This window comes from Mercurialis annua, linkage group LG4 (assembly GCF_937616625.2).
Source record: "Mercurialis annua linkage group LG4, ddMerAnnu1.2, whole genome shotgun sequence".
In the NCBI taxonomy this organism is placed as follows: Eukaryota; Viridiplantae; Streptophyta; class Magnoliopsida; order Malpighiales; family Euphorbiaceae; genus Mercurialis; species Mercurialis annua.
This window is the reverse complement of record NC_065573.1, coordinates 40,543,125-40,562,231: the sequence shown is the minus strand read 5'-3', so window position 1 is coordinate 40,562,231 and position 19,107 is coordinate 40,543,125. Positions and strand designations below refer to the sequence as shown.

At 32.0% G+C, this 19,107-nt stretch overlaps 2 protein-coding genes across 2 annotated transcripts; one reads left to right on the top strand and one right to left on the bottom strand.

The window, feature by feature from the left end:
* The first annotated feature begins 10,437 nt into the window (after nucleotides 1-10,437).
* LOC126677187 (protein phosphatase 2C 51-like) lies at nucleotides 10,438-12,596 on the top strand. The gene is made up of 3 exons (XM_050371692.2): nucleotides 10,438-11,599; nucleotides 11,908-12,013; nucleotides 12,107-12,596. The coding sequence occupies exons 1-3, from the start codon at nucleotides 10,829-10,831 to the stop codon at nucleotides 12,409-12,411; spliced, it is 1,182 nt and encodes a 393-aa protein (XP_050227649.1). The 5' UTR covers nucleotides 10,438-10,828; the 3' UTR covers nucleotides 12,412-12,596.
* A 1,335-nt stretch (nucleotides 12,597-13,931) lies between these two features.
* On the bottom strand, nucleotides 13,932-18,504 carry LOC126677186 (endoglucanase 6). Its single transcript, XM_050371691.2, has 9 exons — nucleotides 18,116-18,504; nucleotides 17,823-18,035; nucleotides 17,315-17,515; nucleotides 16,018-16,107; nucleotides 15,752-15,916; nucleotides 15,345-15,629; nucleotides 14,916-15,264; nucleotides 14,744-14,812; nucleotides 13,932-14,670 (listed from the first exon to the last, which is right to left on the bottom strand). The coding sequence occupies exons 1-9, from the start codon at nucleotides 18,317-18,319 to the stop codon at nucleotides 14,372-14,374; spliced, it is 1,875 nt and encodes a 624-aa protein (XP_050227648.1). The 5' UTR covers nucleotides 18,320-18,504; the 3' UTR covers nucleotides 13,932-14,371.
* Between the last annotated feature and the right edge of the window lie 603 nt (nucleotides 18,505-19,107).

Genomic DNA, 19,107 nt, shown 5'->3' with positions numbered 1-19,107 from the left:
TTTAGTTTATTATTAAACAAAAAATTAAATCAATAAAAATAAATAAAATTAAAAGAATTATTATTACTATTTTATTATTGAATGTCATATTCAATCAATAAAGAATATTTAATTCTACTAAAAATATCACTAATTAACGTGTTATTTATTTAGATATGACATTCAATAACGCCACGTGTCATACATTTAAAGAATGATTCGCAATCCTTCGTGGCGAACTAAGTTTACACAAGTAATTTTTAACACCACTAAAATACCAACGATTAGAGTGTACGGGCTGGGTTCGGCGACCAACAAGTATATGGCCACAAATAGCAGGGCGCAGCGCGACAGCTCTTCGCGGTCACAGCAGTCAAATGAGGAGGTCGAGTGTCGTATGAGGCCAGCATCCAGGAGGGCCTGCGGCACGTTGAGGAGCGGATGGCCGCACTTGAGCGTCAGCAGCAGGCTAGCAACGACGAGCGGATGGCGCAGCTTATCCGTGCGGAGCTTGCTAAGACGCTGCTGAACCTTCTTTCAGAGTATCTCCCACAGTTCCCCCACTCCCACCAGACGATGACGACGCTTCGACTTTGTAGTGTCGTGTTTGTTTTTTTATGAACAATCTATGTTATTTTTTTATTTTATACATTTAATCTTTTATGTAAACTTTGAAATTGATTTATATATACATTCAGTGTTTAGGATCATTTAATTTGATTTGAAAATGAATTATAATTACTATATTTAACAGGTTTTAAACGACAGGGAAAAACGAAAAAAAAAACAGAGAAAACGGCAAAATTCTGTAGAAAAACTTGTCGTTTTGCGTCGAAATATTTTGTTTAGCGACGAATTTATCCATCGCTAAACACACTTGTTATGCGACAAAAATGGTATGTTTAGCGACAGTTGTAATTCATTGCTAAATAAATCATTTAGTTTCCATCGCTAATTGATTATTAATACGTCGCTAAACACACAATTCCACCGCAAATTACATCTCCATTTCCGTTTCCTGGGTTGGTTTTCTACAACGGATTTTTAAAAAAACTAGCGACGGATATTATGTCTCTAAATTGGTGACGGAAATAAAATGCGTCGTGATCAAGTTTTGCGACTAATTGAATAGTCCGTCGCTAATCCGTCTCTATAACCATATAAAAATTTAATGGTTTTATCTTTGTTATAAGTAACAAAAAGATGAGTCTTTTCCTTTATATTATTTTTAATGAATATAATTATTTCATTTTTGTTTTATAAATTTTAAAAATAAACTTAAAATATAAATGATTCTTTTAAATTTATGTTTAACATTAAAATTCAAACTAAAAATTAGACCAAATTTGTTCTATTTAACTAATTAGTTTAGTTTATTATTTTTAGTTTTTATTAATTTTTTTGATTCAATTTTTAAAATTATATTAGAATAAATTTAAATAAACCATCATATTATATATTCTTTAAATATTCAATTTTAATTATTTTATTCAAAAAAGAAGAGTTGTGCAAATTAACAATCAAATTAAATTGGAGTGAAATCCTAGCTAAAAAAAAAACCTTTCAAATTCAAAAATATATGGTATGGAAAAAAATCAAACAACATGTTATCCGACTAAATAAAATTCTGCCCGTGATTATATTTCCTTACTCCACCATTGATTATCTTTCACAGTATATGAAAATTTTAATCAACTCATTCTAATTTCATAGGTCTATACAAGTATTTCTCCAGCAATTACCCTACAACATAGGCCTCACTTGATTGGGGTAAGTTCACTAAGAAAATTTAACTTTCCAAAAAATTGTGTATTTCTTTTACTTGGTTCCATTTTATCAATCTACTTCCCGGGAAGTTGAAGGGTTGACTTCCTTTTGACCATGGAAATGACTTCCCTAGCAAAATCTAGGCTAATAATCATCAACGGTTCTCGACCTTTACTCCAAACTTCCCTAAACCCCCTATACTTTCAAAAGCTTCCCTAAACCCCCCAACCTTTATGGCGGCGCTCATTCACGGTCTTTATGGACAAAAATACCCTTACAAAAAAAACGAAATGGCGGCTGGCGGCGCCACGTCATCTGATATGTCAGAAAAAGTTCAAAAAAAAATTAAAAACCCAAAATACCCCTGAAATAAACCAATCAATTCAAAACGTAACCAAACTAATCAAACCACGCTCAATTTAATCTAACCCTCAACCCGGTCAACCACCCGCCGGCCGCCCCGCCCGCCGCTGCCCGCCGCCTCCCTCCGTTGCCCACTGGTCATCTTCCCCAAACAGATTTTTCGAAATCTGTTCTTGAGAACAAATTTCGAATCTGTTCTCGAGAACATAATTGAATCTGTTCTTTAGAACATATTTCGAATCTGTTCTCAAGAAAAATATGTTCTCAAGAAAGAACAGATCTGTTCTTTCTTGTTCAAGAACAGATCTGTTCTCAAGAACAGATCTGTTCTTTCTTGAGCAGATCTGTTCTCAAGAACAGATTCAAATCTGTTCTTGAGAACAGATTTCGAAAATCTGTTCTCAAGAACAGTTTTGGGGAGGATGACCGGCGGCGGCCGCTGGCGTTGGCGGGCGGCGGACGGCGCTGGCGGCGGACGGCGCTGGCGGCGGACGGTTGACCGGGTTGGGTTTAATTAAGTGTGGTTGGTTTGAATGAGAATGGTTCGATTTAATTAAGTTTGGTTTGGTCAGATTTGGTTTGATTGGTTTATTTTAGGGGTATTATGGAATTTAAATTTTTTTTGAATTTTTTTCTGACATGTCAGATGACGTGACGCCGCCAGCCGCCAATTTATTTTTTTTGTAAGGGTGTTTTTGTCCATAAGGATCGTGAATGGCGCCGCCACAAAAGTTGGGGGGTTTAGGGAAGCTTTTGAAAGTATAGGGGGTTTAGGGAAGTTTGGGGTAAAGGTCGAGGACCGTTGATGATTATTAGCCCAAAATCTAGGTAATTTCTACTTCTCTAATTAAATTAATTAAAATACGATTATAACCCTACATTTAATTAGACAATTTACCGTTGATGATAGCTAATAAGATACAAATTTTTAAAGAAAACTGGGGGATTAAATATGAAAAATGCTATAAGCCATTTTTTAAACTCAACCATTTTAACCCATTTTATATGACAAGGTTTCATTCGTCAAATTCTCATCTAAAAATGTATATATTAGAAAATAGAATTTAATTCATTTATTGTTTGATTGTCACGCCATACGGTACAAAAAAGTAGGTTGAAAGTGTTGAGTCATATAGCAATACTCAATAACTATTTTTGAGAGCAAAAAAATAGGATTTTCATATTATCTATCAACAATCTATAGGTGGCTAGACTTGAATTGCGTTAGAGAGCATGGCTTTGTATTCTTGTTATTTATTAAGGTTTATCCTTTAAACCATTGATCCCACTTTTAGCGAGCGGTAAGGCGGTACAGAAATGGCCGCACCACATCAACTTTTGAATACATGCGTCCAATAGATGGCTCAAACTTAATTGCAAACCGATACTTTCACTAGAAAAATCTTTAATAATGCCAAATATTAGTATTATACTCCTTATAATTTAAAAGAATAATGCTATATAATCTATTCTGTTTTCTTTTTTGAAATATACGCCTTTAGATGGAATTATATGAATGAAACTTTGCCACGTAAAGTGGGTTAAAAGCGTTATGTTAAAAAGGTGGGTTATAAAGCATTTTCCAATTTAAAATTTAACTGTTAAAAGTTAACAGTGATGATTCGGCTTATTACCGCATTTACTTTTTGTATAACGACTTTATTCATTTATAATCATTTTAATAATATTCGTTATAGTATAACGTTATTACTGATTATTATTTTCTTATAGTGTTTGCTTTCTTCTCTATGAAGAAAGGTTTGTATTATTATTGCAAGCTTTTGTGCATAAGAATATAATATTTCACTTTTGAAACCCTAGAGATAAAACGAGTGCATGCCAAATTAGATGACACCATGAGCAGGCCACCTGATATTATATGAACCAAGACTCCATTAATGACCGCACTGGTTCGATGATCTTCTAAAGATAAAATTTCTAAAAATAGAGCTACTATAAGTTCAAAATTTCAATCAAAACTGGCAAAAAAAGGCGCATTAATTTAAGTGTACGTAGAAGAACAAGTGGAATTTGCATACGCCAATTCCCAGCTATGAAATTGTTGAAAGAAATGGCAGACTTTCCGGATTCTCACATGTTTATGTTTCTATATATATATAACTCCAAATTTCACTTTTTCACTTATCCAGATTTATGTTTAATTAATCTGTGAACCCATCACTGTTACAATGAATTACATCAAAGAATCAAATTGCATACATCGATTTCAGAAATTGTAACGAGGCAGACGGATACGAGTCAAGCTTCAATCGGTTCTTAGATCGGCAACCAAAAAGGCAAATGTTTTCATTATTTAACCAATTATTTTCATATGCATTTCAATTACAATTACTTTCTATACGTCTAGTGTATACAGTAAGGTTTAATAATGGTGTCAAAAAGTAATTTTTGCTTTTTATAGATTTATTCAAGACTTTTACAATTTATAAATCAATTTCAATTTTAATAATTTTTTTATAATTCTATCCGACTTTATATAAAGTTAAGTGAATTTATCTACCCACAATTTTAATATTTTTTACTATACCATGATCTTTAAATCCTGCTAATTTTTTTTTTTTTGTGCCAGAGATAACAATATATAAATATGTATATAGAAGAATGACCATCCCATGAAGGAAATGAGTCATTCTTTAAATAAATAAGAATAAGTGGACTTTGTAGCTATTATATGAGTCATCCAAATACACATCCATTTAACAAATTAAGATAAACCAAAGTTCAAATAATTTGTTAAACAAACGGTAGAACGATAAAATAAACTGATAATATTAAAAAAAAAAAACATACCGTTAGTATAAAGGATATGACAATAGTAGTACCTTGTGAGTTTATTGCAATATGTAATAGCGTAGATTGAACAATTATCCAGAAAAAGTTCCCCAACATAGCATACCTGTTCATTTATTTTTTTAAATTAAATAAAATAATAGTTTAGCGTAATCATACCTGATGCTGGGGGAGTTTTCCTGAGTTATCTACTGAAAATAGGAGTTAGAGGGGCCGATTGGGAGGCCCCTCATATAGAATTGGTTTTTTAATTAATAATTAAATAGTTATTTTAATTAATCTATTATATTTGTAAATTAAATAGTTATTCTACAAGTCTATTGCGAAAGATAGTGAGAAATATGGAAATAATAATTGTTTTCTGATTTTGGTATTTTATTTTTTATTGATCATCATTGTAATACTGCGTTTCTTATTTTACTATAAATTAAAAATATAAAGATAACATGACCAAGTACAAATACACAAGTTCTACATGCTTTTTTTAAAAAAAAAAACATGTCTTACATTTGTTTTTAGTTTGTCAAACTTACCATTATATTGATTTGAGAAAATAGAAGTACATAATGTTTCTCAGCAATAGTTGTCGCATTTTACAAAATTTACTGAATAACTCATAAAAAGAAGGATATAAGGACTTATTAGCCACTTCATGGGCCATCCAATTACACATTCGCTTAACATGTGAAAATTCGCAAGAGATAAACGATAATGATAAGCGAACGGTATTAAAAATTATGACTTCTATTGTTCCGGTGTCTCCTTACTTTATGCTGTAATGATCACATTTAAGCAATCACCTTCAATAATTATGTTGGTAATTCAAACGATGCTATATCTGAAAACCAATAAATATTGCAATAAATAATAAATATAAATTTATCAATAATACTAACCACATAAACGGTCATTAAGGCTGAATCTTGCTTTGAAATTGATCTTTATCTTCATTGACATACATATACCTTCACCTTATAAGGAGTACAATAACCTCAGAAAGAGTATTTTAACCTCACAAGGAGTACAATAACCTCACAAGGAGTACTTTAACCTCATAAAGAGTACAATAATATCATAAGGACTATTTTAACCTCACAGGAAGTACAATAATCCCATAAGAAATACATGAACCTCACCTCAAATCTATCTTTTTATTAATGCAAAATTTGCACATGTTAACAATAAAATGAAGTTTTCATAAACAATCTACACCATTCAAAGATTCAGTCATTTAAATAGATTGACCAAAAAGTCACCACCAATCAAAAATTAAAAAATGATAAATAAAAACTTTTCAAGAAAAAAAAATTTTATTTTTTGTGTAGATCTAAAAATATGTATCATTTTAAGTCTTTTAATCCAAAATTGATTTCATTAGAAAATAATTGTTATAACTCTCTTTTTATTATTTGATCTAAGTTAAACTACATTTTCAGGAAAAAAATGCTTATAAAATAAAACATGTAGTAATAAAAATCTTACTGAATTTATAAATTAAAATGAAAACTTAAACTTGGAGTAAAAATTGGTCAACCCATTTAAGCAAATTGATGAAATGTTTGAGTTGCAGACAAAAATCATGAATTCAGAAACCAAACAACTGTAATACCAACATATATAGAACACAGATCAACTAAAAATTAGGATTAGATATTTTGAATGTTGTCTTTTCTTTTAAATAAGTTTCATAAATAAATAAGAGAGTAAGAAATCACCATTTAATGCAAATCAAAAAATTAACATATAATAACATAAAAGAGAAAAGACAGATTCAACAAAAAGTTTGAATGAGAAATGACGTTGATGAAATGGAGTTAAAAATACTCATGTCTATTTGAAAAAATTGGTGAAAAGAGGGGAGATAATAAATTGAAAAAGACATAGCAGTGTGCATGTTGACATTAAGGATTGGGATTTGAAGGATGACCATGCAATCCAAATATAATTTCATACGTAAAAATAGAAGAAACAGGTTTCCTTTTTGATTTAACGTAGGTGTTAACATTATTTATTTTGCAAATAATGGTTTGTTTTAGGCCAAATTTTCACATCACAAATATAAGAACAGAGCAATAGAAGATTTATTACTAGAATTATTTACTTGGAAACCATATATGATCGCCGATTGAGAAAATATCGCCGTCGATTTGATCCTTTTTATTGCATGCAGTTTTAGGAAATCCTGCTAATTTGATCTATCATTTTTCGATATTTGCTCCAAATAGGTCGGGAGTATATTTGGCAAAAATTTTAAAAATGAGGATCAAACTGGCAAGATCATGATATATTTGACAAAAATATTAATATTAAGGGTTGATAAATTCATTTGGCCTTAATATACATATAAATATTAATATTAATTAACGTTATCAAACAAAATTTTAAAATCATAACTAAAAAAAGTTAGTATTACGTTTAACACTTAAAATTCAGTATTAAACCTTTAACGTTTAATGCCAGATTTTGTCAAACACCACCTTCATATTAAATTATCTTAATTATTTAATAGTAGTAAGCTAAACACACACAATACTAATTTGTAGAAGTAGTCTCTTTTGGTTACTTTTTCGGTCAAAAAATGATAGATTTATTATAATTTATATGTAAATTAAAACTTAGTTTTTTTTACTAAAATTACAAATATTTTTTATTAAGTAAATGATTCATATATTTGACATATTTTATTCCATTTTTATTATGGCTCAAAATGACAACAAAAATATATAGACAGATTGTATATCAAAAATAAATAGTTAACCAATTTTATTTTGGAAAATAAAATTATAATTTGAAATATAAAAAAAGTTATCCTTTTATTTTTTTTTAATTGTTTATTTAGCCAAATGTATTTGTCTTTAATTAATTGCCATTGAAACATTCAAGATAAATTTGGTCGTTATTTTTTATAGGCTTAATTTCTTAAAAAAACCCTCACCTTGAATTTTTTTTTCGTTTATACCCTGACCTTGTAAAAACACCATTTGTACCCAATTTCGAATTTTTATGTTTCATCTCTACCCAAAAGTATTAAATTGTACTCTTTTCATTTGAAAAAGAGTTTATAACAATCCTTCGTTTTTAACTTATATACTAATTAGATATTAATGTTATTAATAGTACAAAAATACCATCTTCTTCAAAAAAATTAAAAATATTTCCGATTTTTTTTTAATTTTTTAAAAAAATATTTCCGAATTTTTTTTAATTTTTTTAATTTTTTAATTTTTTTAAAAATATTTCTGACAAAAAATTAAAAATAATAACAATTTTTTTTATTTTTTTTATTTTATAAAATTAAAAAAAATTAATTAATTATTTGGATGTATTTAATTATTTTTTAAGTTTAAGGATTTATTTGTATTTTTTAAATAGATAAAAGTATGTTTTAAAATCTTTTCCAAATGAAAAGAGTATAATTTAATGCTTTTGGGTAGGGATGAAATATAAAAACCCAAAATTGGGTACAAATGGTGTTTTTATAAGGTCAGGGTATAAACAAAAAAAAAGTGCAAGGTGGAGTTTTTTTAAGGAATTAAGCCTTTTTTATAATATACCTATTCTTAATAAACGATGCTATATTTAACTTATGAAGTATTTACCTTTTACTATAAACTAACAAACTAAAGGGGTTGTTTCAATTAAGAAATTGAAACGGAACAAACTTATTCCCTGTCCCATTTCAGCAGTTATTCTTTTAGAGGAATAACAAATTGTCATTAATCTCATTACAACCACCAATTAATCAACTTTTTTCTTCACAAACCCTTAATTTATTTTATACTAATATTTTCCATTAAACCATTAAATTAATTTCTATCTACTTCCTATATTTTCCAATTAGTTTCTATGACCTAATTTTCATATTTGCTAACCTAATTTTTCTAATTATAAATTCTCTTTCAAAATCAAACAATCTCAATTTTAAATAAGTCTTGTACAAATGAATTTAGTTTATATATTTGTAATATTGTGAAATAATTACACTAACTTGATTTTTTTATGTTCTTTAACTTGATTTATTCAAAATTAAAGATGTGATTGTCATTTTTTTTTGTTGATAAATAATTAATGAATTTTGTTTTTGGTTATTTTTTGTGAATATTTTAAAAAATAATTTGATAAAAACTAATCAAAATAATTTAATTTAGGTTATGGATAAATTTACTATTAGAAAACACCAAAAAAGACAAATGATAGAGAAAATAATTTGGGTACAACGTATGTATAAAGAAAAAACATGTTATTAATTTCAAATAAATCCTCTAGTCAATTGTTTATTAATCTTTAAATTTTTAATCAAATTTTCTAAATTAATGTCTCCATTTTTAATCAAATTTTTTTATTTAGATTTTGCCTCAATTAAATAATCTTCTAGTTTTTTTCTTCCAAAATCGATCCACCCACATCCGATTTTAACTAAATTTTTTCATATACATTATTTGTATAAATTAATTTAATTCATATATTTGCATAATAATTGTATTATAATTTTAGGTCATTTAAATTGATTTAGCTGTGGGAAATTAAAGAATTGATTAGACACATACAAAGCACGGGAATTTCGACAAAGTCGCGTTTTCCATTTCGATAATGTTTCAGAAACAAAAAAACTCTCATAAACTCATACGAAACATTCGTGTTGTCTAATAGTTGTCAAGAAAATACTCTTATGAAACATTATATTGTAATTATTTACATGTTTCTCTCACATTTTGTATTGTCTATTTAGAAAAAAAATATTTTTCCGTATCGTTTTTGTTTCCTTTTACGTTTTCATGCTACCTAAACTATAATAAGTAAGTATTTTTTAATTATAATCATTTAATTTTATTTTATTGAAAATTAATTTTATTTTATTAACAATTGATGATTTTTGATAGGATTTTTGTGATATTTTAAAAATTAACTTGATAAAAAACAATTAAAATGAATCAATTTAGATTATGGTTAAATTTATTATTAGAACACCAAAAAAAGTTAAACACTTTTTCTGGAAAAAAAAACATATTGAATTTGATTAATTGCATGTATTTTAGCCCGGGCTAAAAACAATTCCTAGTTCCGCCACTGGGTATATGAAACCAATGAGATTACATCGGAGTTCAAAAAATTAGGATGATAATTGGGAGACAATGGGAGCACTTGATTTCTTAGAAGACGATAAACATTTGGTTGGTAGATTTTTTTGTATATAATGATGAAATTAAGCTTTCTTAGTTGAAGATGAAAATGAAAGGCATGAATTAGATTTAGAATTTCTAATAAAGTTATGCTATATTTTGATTTTGTGAATTTAAAAGAATAAACTATGTATTTGCATGTTCATTTAAATTAGTAGTTTATGCTAATAACCGGTTGGTTTATGTTTTGACAAAAAAAGAATTGTTGGTTTATATATGTCGTTATATTTTTTCGTAAAAATTAGCGATTTTTGGTGTATTTAAATCTAAATAAAATTGTTCGAAGAGGGTCGGGTCTTGCAACTAACTATATACTGTTCTCCTGTATCTGCAATTCCCCTGTATCTGCAATGTAATTAAATTCTATAATATAGAACTCTGATCACTGGTGAAGATCTCTGTAGAAAGAACAGCTAGCTAGCGCCTCTCTTCAAACCAATCCTTAAACCCTGAGGCCCCCACCACAACCAATTCCCTTCCTCCATATAGACTCGCCGCCCGCCAGCAAAAACGACTCAACTCATACACTCATTATCAAATCCTTAAGCCACGTGCGCTCTCCTTCAATCTTAACCCGTCCACGTCTCTTTCTTGGTAACTCCACCTCACCGAGCTCGAACCCAAGCCCTGCTATATAAACCCCCTTCACCAGCATCTTTAGTTTCAAAACTGAATCACAGAAATCCCAACAAACCTGTATTCATGTTGGAGAATCCGACACATCATCAATGCCTGATTCCCCGAAAGAGTTGGTAATAACTTGCAGTTGTCGCAGAAGATCAAGAAACCTTGATGATCAAGAAATGAACACTATTTGCTCATCCGTTGATGCAGAAGAATATTCAAAGAGCAAGAAACGAAATTCTTGCGATCCTCAATCACCGCCAGCATCGGAATTTGAATCCAAGAACCGAACAGATGGTACCTACAAAGGAAAAAAAGGAGTAAATCGAGTAGGAATAATCATGACTAGCGGCGGCGGTGGTGATCAACGGAACGATGATGGTTTCGATAGTTCGACATGCGTGTCGCATGGTTCGATATCGGTTATCGGACGTAGGAGAGCTATGGAAGATGCTGTGATGGTTGCACCAGGAGTTGCAGTTATTGAGTTCGATCATGTTTATGATTTTTTCGCTGTTTATGACGGACATGGTGGAGCTAGGGTTTCGAATGCATGTAGGGATAGGTTACATCTTTTGGTTGCTAAAGAGGTGGAGGAGAATGATACGACTGAGACGGCTTTTGGTGATAGGAAGGGACTGAGTTATTGGGAGAAGGTGATGGGGGTTTGTTTTAAGAAGATGGATGATGAGGTGACTTGTGGTGGCCTGAGGGATGCTGATGAAGAGGGGTATTTGTTGTCGGAGAAGACTGTCGGCTCAACTGCGGTGGTGGTTCTGGTGGGGAAGGAGGAGCTGGTGGTGGCTAATTGTGGAGATTCTAGAGCTGTTCTGTGTCGTGGGGGTGTTGCTGTGGCTTTGTCTACTGATCATAAGGTGATATTTTTGTCACTTCTTTTAAATATTTATCTATCTAGTATTAATAGATATATGATCCAATTAAGTTTGATTTGTTTCACCTTTATAGAGCTTAATTATGATTAAATAAAATTAGAATACATGACTTTGTACAATTAAGAACAAAATTAGCGATAATTCGCTTGAAAATACTGAAAATAGAAGTTGAATTATCAAAATGTAAAAAAAAAAAGATGATAAACGAAGTGTAACAGTCTACAGTTTAGTGATCGTAAAAAAATTAACCCAACCAAATTTATATATATTTTGATTACTGTCATTTGCAGCCTGACCGTCATGATGAGCGACGTAGAGTGGAAGCAGCCGGTGGAAGAGTCCTAAACTGGAACGGTAGCCGGGTCCTAGGTGTTCTTGGTACTTCAAGATCAATAGGTATTTGTTTAAAGTTTAGTTTCTTGAAATTATAGTTTATAAAGAAATTTATCATATGGTGCTGAAAAGAATCTGAATTTGTTATGTATATAGGAGATCAATATCTGAAGCCTTATGTAAGCTCAGAACCGGAGGTGACAGTAGTCCAGCGAATGGAGTCGGATGATTTTCTTGTAATAGGATCAGACGGTTTATGGGATGTGATATCCAATGAATTTGCTTGTGAAGTAGTGAAGAAATGTTTTGGTGGGCAGATAAAACACAGAACATTTTTAGATGATTTTAATGGAAGTTGGGCTGCAGAAGCGGCAGCATTGCTGGCCGAATTGGCGATGGCGAAGGGAAGCAGAGATAATATCAGTGTCATAGTAGTTGAGCTCAAAAACACTCCAAAATAGATTATAGTCTTTATGTTTGTCATATGTTTTGTTTTAAGTTTTTAATATTTTGAGAGATTTTGTACTTTGTTTTGTTTTTCTGGTGTTGATGAATCCTATGAATGAATGTGGTGTTTGTATATAGGTTTGTTATTACTACCATTTGATGCTAGTTATACAATATGAGATAGCTGTTTTTATAAATATATTTAGAGACTGACAGGTGTTAATTATTCTCTTATGGTAATGTTTTTTGATTATTTTGCTTCTATTGATTAATTGAAAGGGAAATGCAAATAGTTTCTTTTTAGCAGAAATGAATATATCATTGATCAACGGTTTTATCTAGCCACATCATTTGAGCTAGAGTATTATTACAAAAACTATATTGTCTTTGAGGGCTTTCTTGCCCAACAAATATGCCATTCAATTACATGATCTTTTAACAAAACAAAACGAGTGAGGCAATGATATTTGCCCCTGAGATTTTGCAATCTTGAAAGTCACTATCAATCTCCACAGCAGAACCCTTGAGCATGGCATCAATAATACCTTTTGCTTCACCCTCAAAAATAACCTCTGGGAGCCTTAAACTGATCGCTAAACGAATGGCATCCCTCAAGGCCATCGCCTCAAGTAGGACAGGAGAAGTCACATTGCCATACCGATGAGCCTTTGAACTAATGACTTTGCCAGAATGATCTCTAGCTAACCACACATGCTCCCACTCCTAAAGCCTCTCCTGCAAGAAAAGCTCCATCAAAGTTCACCTTGTAGACTGACTGGACAGGAGGAATCCATCTCGAGTCTTCCGCATCTGATATAGGGCAGTTCAATGAATTTGTTGCAACTTGGGAAGAGACTCCATGCCTTTCGAGTTCAGCAAGGTATGACTGTGACTGCGTTAGGACCTCCACAAGAGCATTCGAAAAATTCCTGAAGATGAAAGCATTTCTAGACTGCCACAAGGACCACATCACCCACACTACCTTTGACAAGAAAGAAATACAATCTGCCGCATCTGTATGTCGATGCTCCAAGACACTGTTGCAAACAAAGACAAAATGCAAATAACTGAGTTGTTTTATATCAGATGTCTTGTTTTGAGTTGTTTTCTGCTCATGAATCAGGCAAGGCATAAGAATTTAAATTATCATATTTTAAACCATGCTGAAATTGTTCATGTTTTAAATTCAGGGTCTGAAAGTTGATTAATCAAGTTTCATAGTTCGGTATTCTGAAAATTTAACTATTTTTTCGTTTAAATGATTTTTCCGCTCTGTTTCAACAGTTGGGAAGTTGATTTATCGAGTTTTATATTTCGGCATTGTGAAAGTCTTTTACCATTTTTTCCGTTTAATGATTTTTCCACTGTCTGCTTCAACTATTTCTTTGATAATTTGTTTTCATTTTCGTGCCTCAACGCGGTTGAAACTGAAGTATTACCAAATAATGTTTAAGGGGTTTAGGTAAAAAAAAGACAATGAAATCGAGGAAAGTCTGCAATTCAATAAGAGAAAAAAGGAAGGAAAATAATGTAATTGCACAAACTATATATTCATTTATAAGGGAAATTTAAAGCTGTTGCAAAGCTTACAACATCAAAATGCAAGAAAATAACTGTTCTCAAATACAAAAGAAAATATTGCAATCTCTATTGAGAAGATGATCTTTTTCACTTCTCAATTCTCACTCTCTCAAACATTTCTATATAAAAAAAAGTAGTGAAGTGAAGGAGAAAGAGGATGAGCACTTTTTCATCGTCTCGTCGCTCCTTTCGTCCTCCAATCCTCAAGCTTATTTATAGCCTTGCACTAATCAACAAGTTGAAAATCCCAAATGAAGAACAAAAGGTGCGAATAAAAAGACCTTTCTGGACTGCTTTTTTTGTTTTGTTTTTGTATAGCTGCACAACTCTTGCATTAAAACCTCAGAAGCTATGAGAATCCATTCTATTTCTGTAATTGAAAAACTTCCATTATCAGGCTAGAATGTAGCTTGAAACAGAGACATCTGCAGCAGATGACGAATGAATATAAACAAACTCGAGACTTTTCCCGGCGGGTAATGAGTTAATCCATGACGGAAAAGTGTAAGAATTTCCAGACTGTGTGATACCCCAAATAGGACCGTAAAGCTTTGATATAGAGAGATTAATATTTTTCAAAGTTTTTGTTGACTTGTTGGTCACCATAGTGGAATATCTGTAGTATGTTCTTCCTTTGGCATACCATGAAGCTGTCATTTTCTGCTCAATAGCAATAGGAACAGAAGTTGATGCTGCAAAATAGACATCTCAATTAGTCGTCCGTTCACAGAAAGTCAATGCATTTAGAAATAAACCGATATATACCTGGAGCTGGAGTTACTTTTGGTTGCGGTGCAGGTTTCTGCTGGACAGGAGCAGGATGCGGAAGCACAACTGCAGGGAAAAAGCCATCGTCGATACATTAACAGAAATTCGTTTTTCGAGTCGATCACATTAATCAAATTCAAAGACTCAATAGTTTATATAGTATATATACCTGGAAGAAGCTGGTTGTAGCCTCCATGACCACCGTGCAATCTAGCTAATATACCAACAAGAGGAGCGTTGTTGTAAGTAGCAGGCTCGGTTTGTTCATAGTTATCTCTTTCATCAGCAAAGTCATCATACGCATCAGGGCCACCGACGATAGCACCAGCGAGAAGATTAGGATCACTTGCTTTCCGGCTAAACCAAGTGGCATAACCACCTCTGCAGGTGACAAATGTAGGATTCACCTTATAGGAAACAATAGAAGAACCCCTATGGTGAACTTGTCTAGGATAGCTGTTTCCATATCCCACCATATAACTCGTCCCTCTCGGATTGTCTCCAAGAATGTAATCCACCTGAAACGATTTTCACATCAGCTTGCATTCGCAACGAGTAATAATATCTCCATATATCATAATCTGATCATGAAATGTACCTGAGATTGAGCGAAGGATAGGAGTTGAGATGGAGCAACATTGCCCGAAGAACACCTCATGCTTTTACCGGAAGAAGTAAGATAGTCAGAGTAAACTGTGGCAAGGAAGGAGGCACTCGTAACAAACTGCATATTGTTCCATCTTTGTCGGAAAATCAAGCCACCAGGAGTTTTCTGAACATTCTTGCTGTTCTTTCCGAGGCACGAACACATAAAGTATTCAGCTTTCTGTTGGTACCTTTCAAAGACTGGTGCATAGTGGCCAGCTTTGCCTTGCATCAAGAACTGCACCATTTTCCACACAAAAACTATTAATACCACATCAAATTCTAAAACGTATGCAAACTATTCGGTTAATAAAACGTCAACAATATAGAACTCGATAACTTTCCGTTCAAATTGAATACCTTCGCGACGAGGGTTTGCACACCAGCATACTTAACATCCCAGCCAAATTCAGTCATGCCCCAGCCAGTCCCACCCATAGAGTCGCCATTTTCAGCAAGGTAGCTCAAGTAGTACTGACTGTTAGTAGCCTGATACAACCAAGCAGCTGCCCACAACAACTCATCCTGCAATTTTTATAACCAAAAATATATTAACAAATTAATCAATCAGAACGTTAAATTCAAATCATGTTTTAAAAATAAGAGACGGTTAATTAATTTCTTACATTGTAGCCACTGATTGAGCGGTAATATTTTTGTGCAACAGTAATGCTGCTGTCATATTTGCCTCTGTACTTGTCTGCAAAATCAAATAGCTGCAACCAAAATTCATGAATTAGAAAATATCAGGGGCAATTCTGTGATTACAAGAAGCTCAAGGGTGGAAAGGAAATGAGACTAAACGACCGACAGTTTTCACACGTGAGGGAAAAAGGACATAAGTGTAAAACTATATGAGCGTTTTTATGAGTGCTAACACGTGGACGGTTTAGATCTGAGAGATCAAATTAATTTGTACGGTCTTACAGACAACAAGCGTGACAGACGGTGAAATGTGTCCATTTGATCCAATATATGCGCCGAAAGATCTTTATTGAGAACCAAAATTTTCTATATGAGACAAAACGGTGTCGTTTCTTTGAAATTTCCTTTATTTTATTTTTATTGAATGGAAAGAGAAATTGAAAATTACTAATAGTTTTAAAAAAAAATTACTTTGAAGCCTCTCACATTTGATATAATTCATATTTTAGTCCCTTTTATTTGAAAACTAAACTATATGACCCTTTACTTTTGCTTCCGTCAACATTTTAGTCCCTCCATCCATTTTTAACGTTAGTCAACAAAGTCAAGGAATTTATGTGAAAATTAATTATTAAATCTGAGGAACAAAATCGTTAGCAAAAACAAAAGTGAAGGGTGAAATCATTGAAAAAAACAAAAGTGGGGGACTATATAGTTTCGTTGAATTCCTTGACTAACATCCAAACTGGATGGAAGGACTAATCGTTGACAAAACCAAAAATAAAGGGTTATATAGTTCAATTTTCAAATAAAAAAGACTAAACTGTAAATTATATCAGATGAGTGTCATAATAATTTACTCTAGTTTTGAACTAAATTGGTTTTTTAACTGTTAAAATTTACCGTATGTAAAAATATTTATGATGCCCATTTGATATGGTGCTCAAATTTGTGCCAATTATAAATGCACCGCTAACCTAAGCTGTCAAGTTGCAGAGGCTCATCCTGACAACAAAAAGCGAAATAACGCAACTGCCTTATTTATTTTTAGCACTCTATTTTGCTATTATGCGCCACCTACCTCACTAAAATACGCTTAGCCAGACACTGAACCATAACTAACCATTCACCGACAAAAGTACTAACAACCGAGCCATCATGACCCACTCAGTCCCTATTAGTGGCTCTTTGTAAAATTAAAGACCGTTTTTTTTATTTTTGATTTGGCGCTTCTTTAAATCAAGAAAACAAACTTAAGAAAATGTAATTTTTCTTTACCTGACGTGCATGAGTGAGAAGTTCATTGGCATAAGCAGGATTACTGTGGCGGAAAACCATGGAGGCAGCCGCCATAGCTGCGGCGGTTTCACCGGCGAGATCCGACCCGGGATTACTTGGGTCTATCTTATAAGCATGGCGATCTGTTGTCATGTCTTCTGGTCTTTGCCAACAGTAATGGTCAGTGTTGCCATCTCCTACCTAACCACCAAGAAAAAAACATAAAGTTAAAATTTATTTAACGACATAATATTAAATTATCATTAGTATTATTCCTAATGGCTATTTATAATTAATTAATTATTATTTAAATGTCAACCCCGTTAAAAATTAGACAATCTATGTGAAAACGACAAATAACAAAAAGGCTCAATTAAATAAAATAGAAGATGTTTTGTCGGAATTTTTTTTAGTAAACCCATTTTAAGATCTAATTTTTGCTACTGTCAAAACAGAAACAAGTTCTTGATTTTAAGCAAAAAACAGAGCAATTTCTTGAAAAATTTACCTCTCCATAAAGAACATTAGGTTCAGGGTGAGCTTTAATGAAGTAATCAGTTCCCCATTTAACAGCATCCATAGCATGACCAAGTTCACCACTACTAGCCATTTGTTTACCATATTCAATAATACTCCAAGAAACCATTGTAACAGTGAAAGCCATAGGCAAACCAAACTTCACATTATCTCCTGCATCATAGTACCCACCAACAAGATCCACCTGCAATTTCAAAACCCAAATTTTTTTCAGTAAAAATTTAAAATTTAACTAACCCAGTTGGTTTAAATCTTTAAACTTACCCCACTGGCTTTGCCATCATTTAGACCAGAGTTAGCTCTCCAGTTAACTCTTTGGTTATGAGGAAGATAACCAGATCTTTGTGCTTCGAAGAACAGAAAGCTTTTGCTTAGGGCTTGACCATAGTCATGCCCAGCAAAAGCTAAAGGCAGACACAACAACATAAACAGAGGAGCCATTGCAATGAGCTTTGTAAAGCTTGCCATGATATAAATTATGTTTAATGACACTAACCCACTAAATATTGACAATGTTGGTATGATTTATCAGTTAAAACTTCTGATAAATCCACCTGTAAGAGAATTAATGGACAGAGCTCTTACAAAAGCTTAAAAGAGAAGAGTGAGAGTTGGGGAGGAAGCAGAGAGTTCAAGGCTCTATATATTGAGGGAGGAATGAGATAAATAAATTGGTAGAGCTCAATAAATGAAGGGAAAAATTATTTTATTTTAATTTATTTTAAAGATTGTTTTTTAAAATTTTGATTTTAATTTAGAAGACTGAGAAAAACAGTTGAGGAAAGAACAGAATCATGTGGGTGTCCTTTGGCACTTCACTGGAAGGGTCGGTGTGGATTTAACGTACTTTTTGGAAATATAATTAATTTCTTCCAATTTTTAAATATTTTGTTACTGTTTTTTTTTTTTTAAAATGGCAGCTAAAGAGTCAAAAAGGCTCAAGACACTGTCTATTTTATGTTCCCAATTTGAATTTCCAAAACTACCCGTAGTTAAACTCATGCTCAATTTCTTTCAAATTAGCTAAAAAGGACCTACTGAGCATTTTGTTTGTTTGAGAAATAATATGTGGAAATATATAAGTTTTTTTGGGTAAGGTGTTCATCACCCTAAATAAAGGTTTTTTCTTTTATCCAGCTTTTTAACTTATAATAGAGGATAATCTGATTTATGAACAAACTAATTAAAGGGTTCTCAAGATAACTTTCAAGTTGCAAGTAATTCATAACCTAACATATATTTACCTGCCCTTTGAC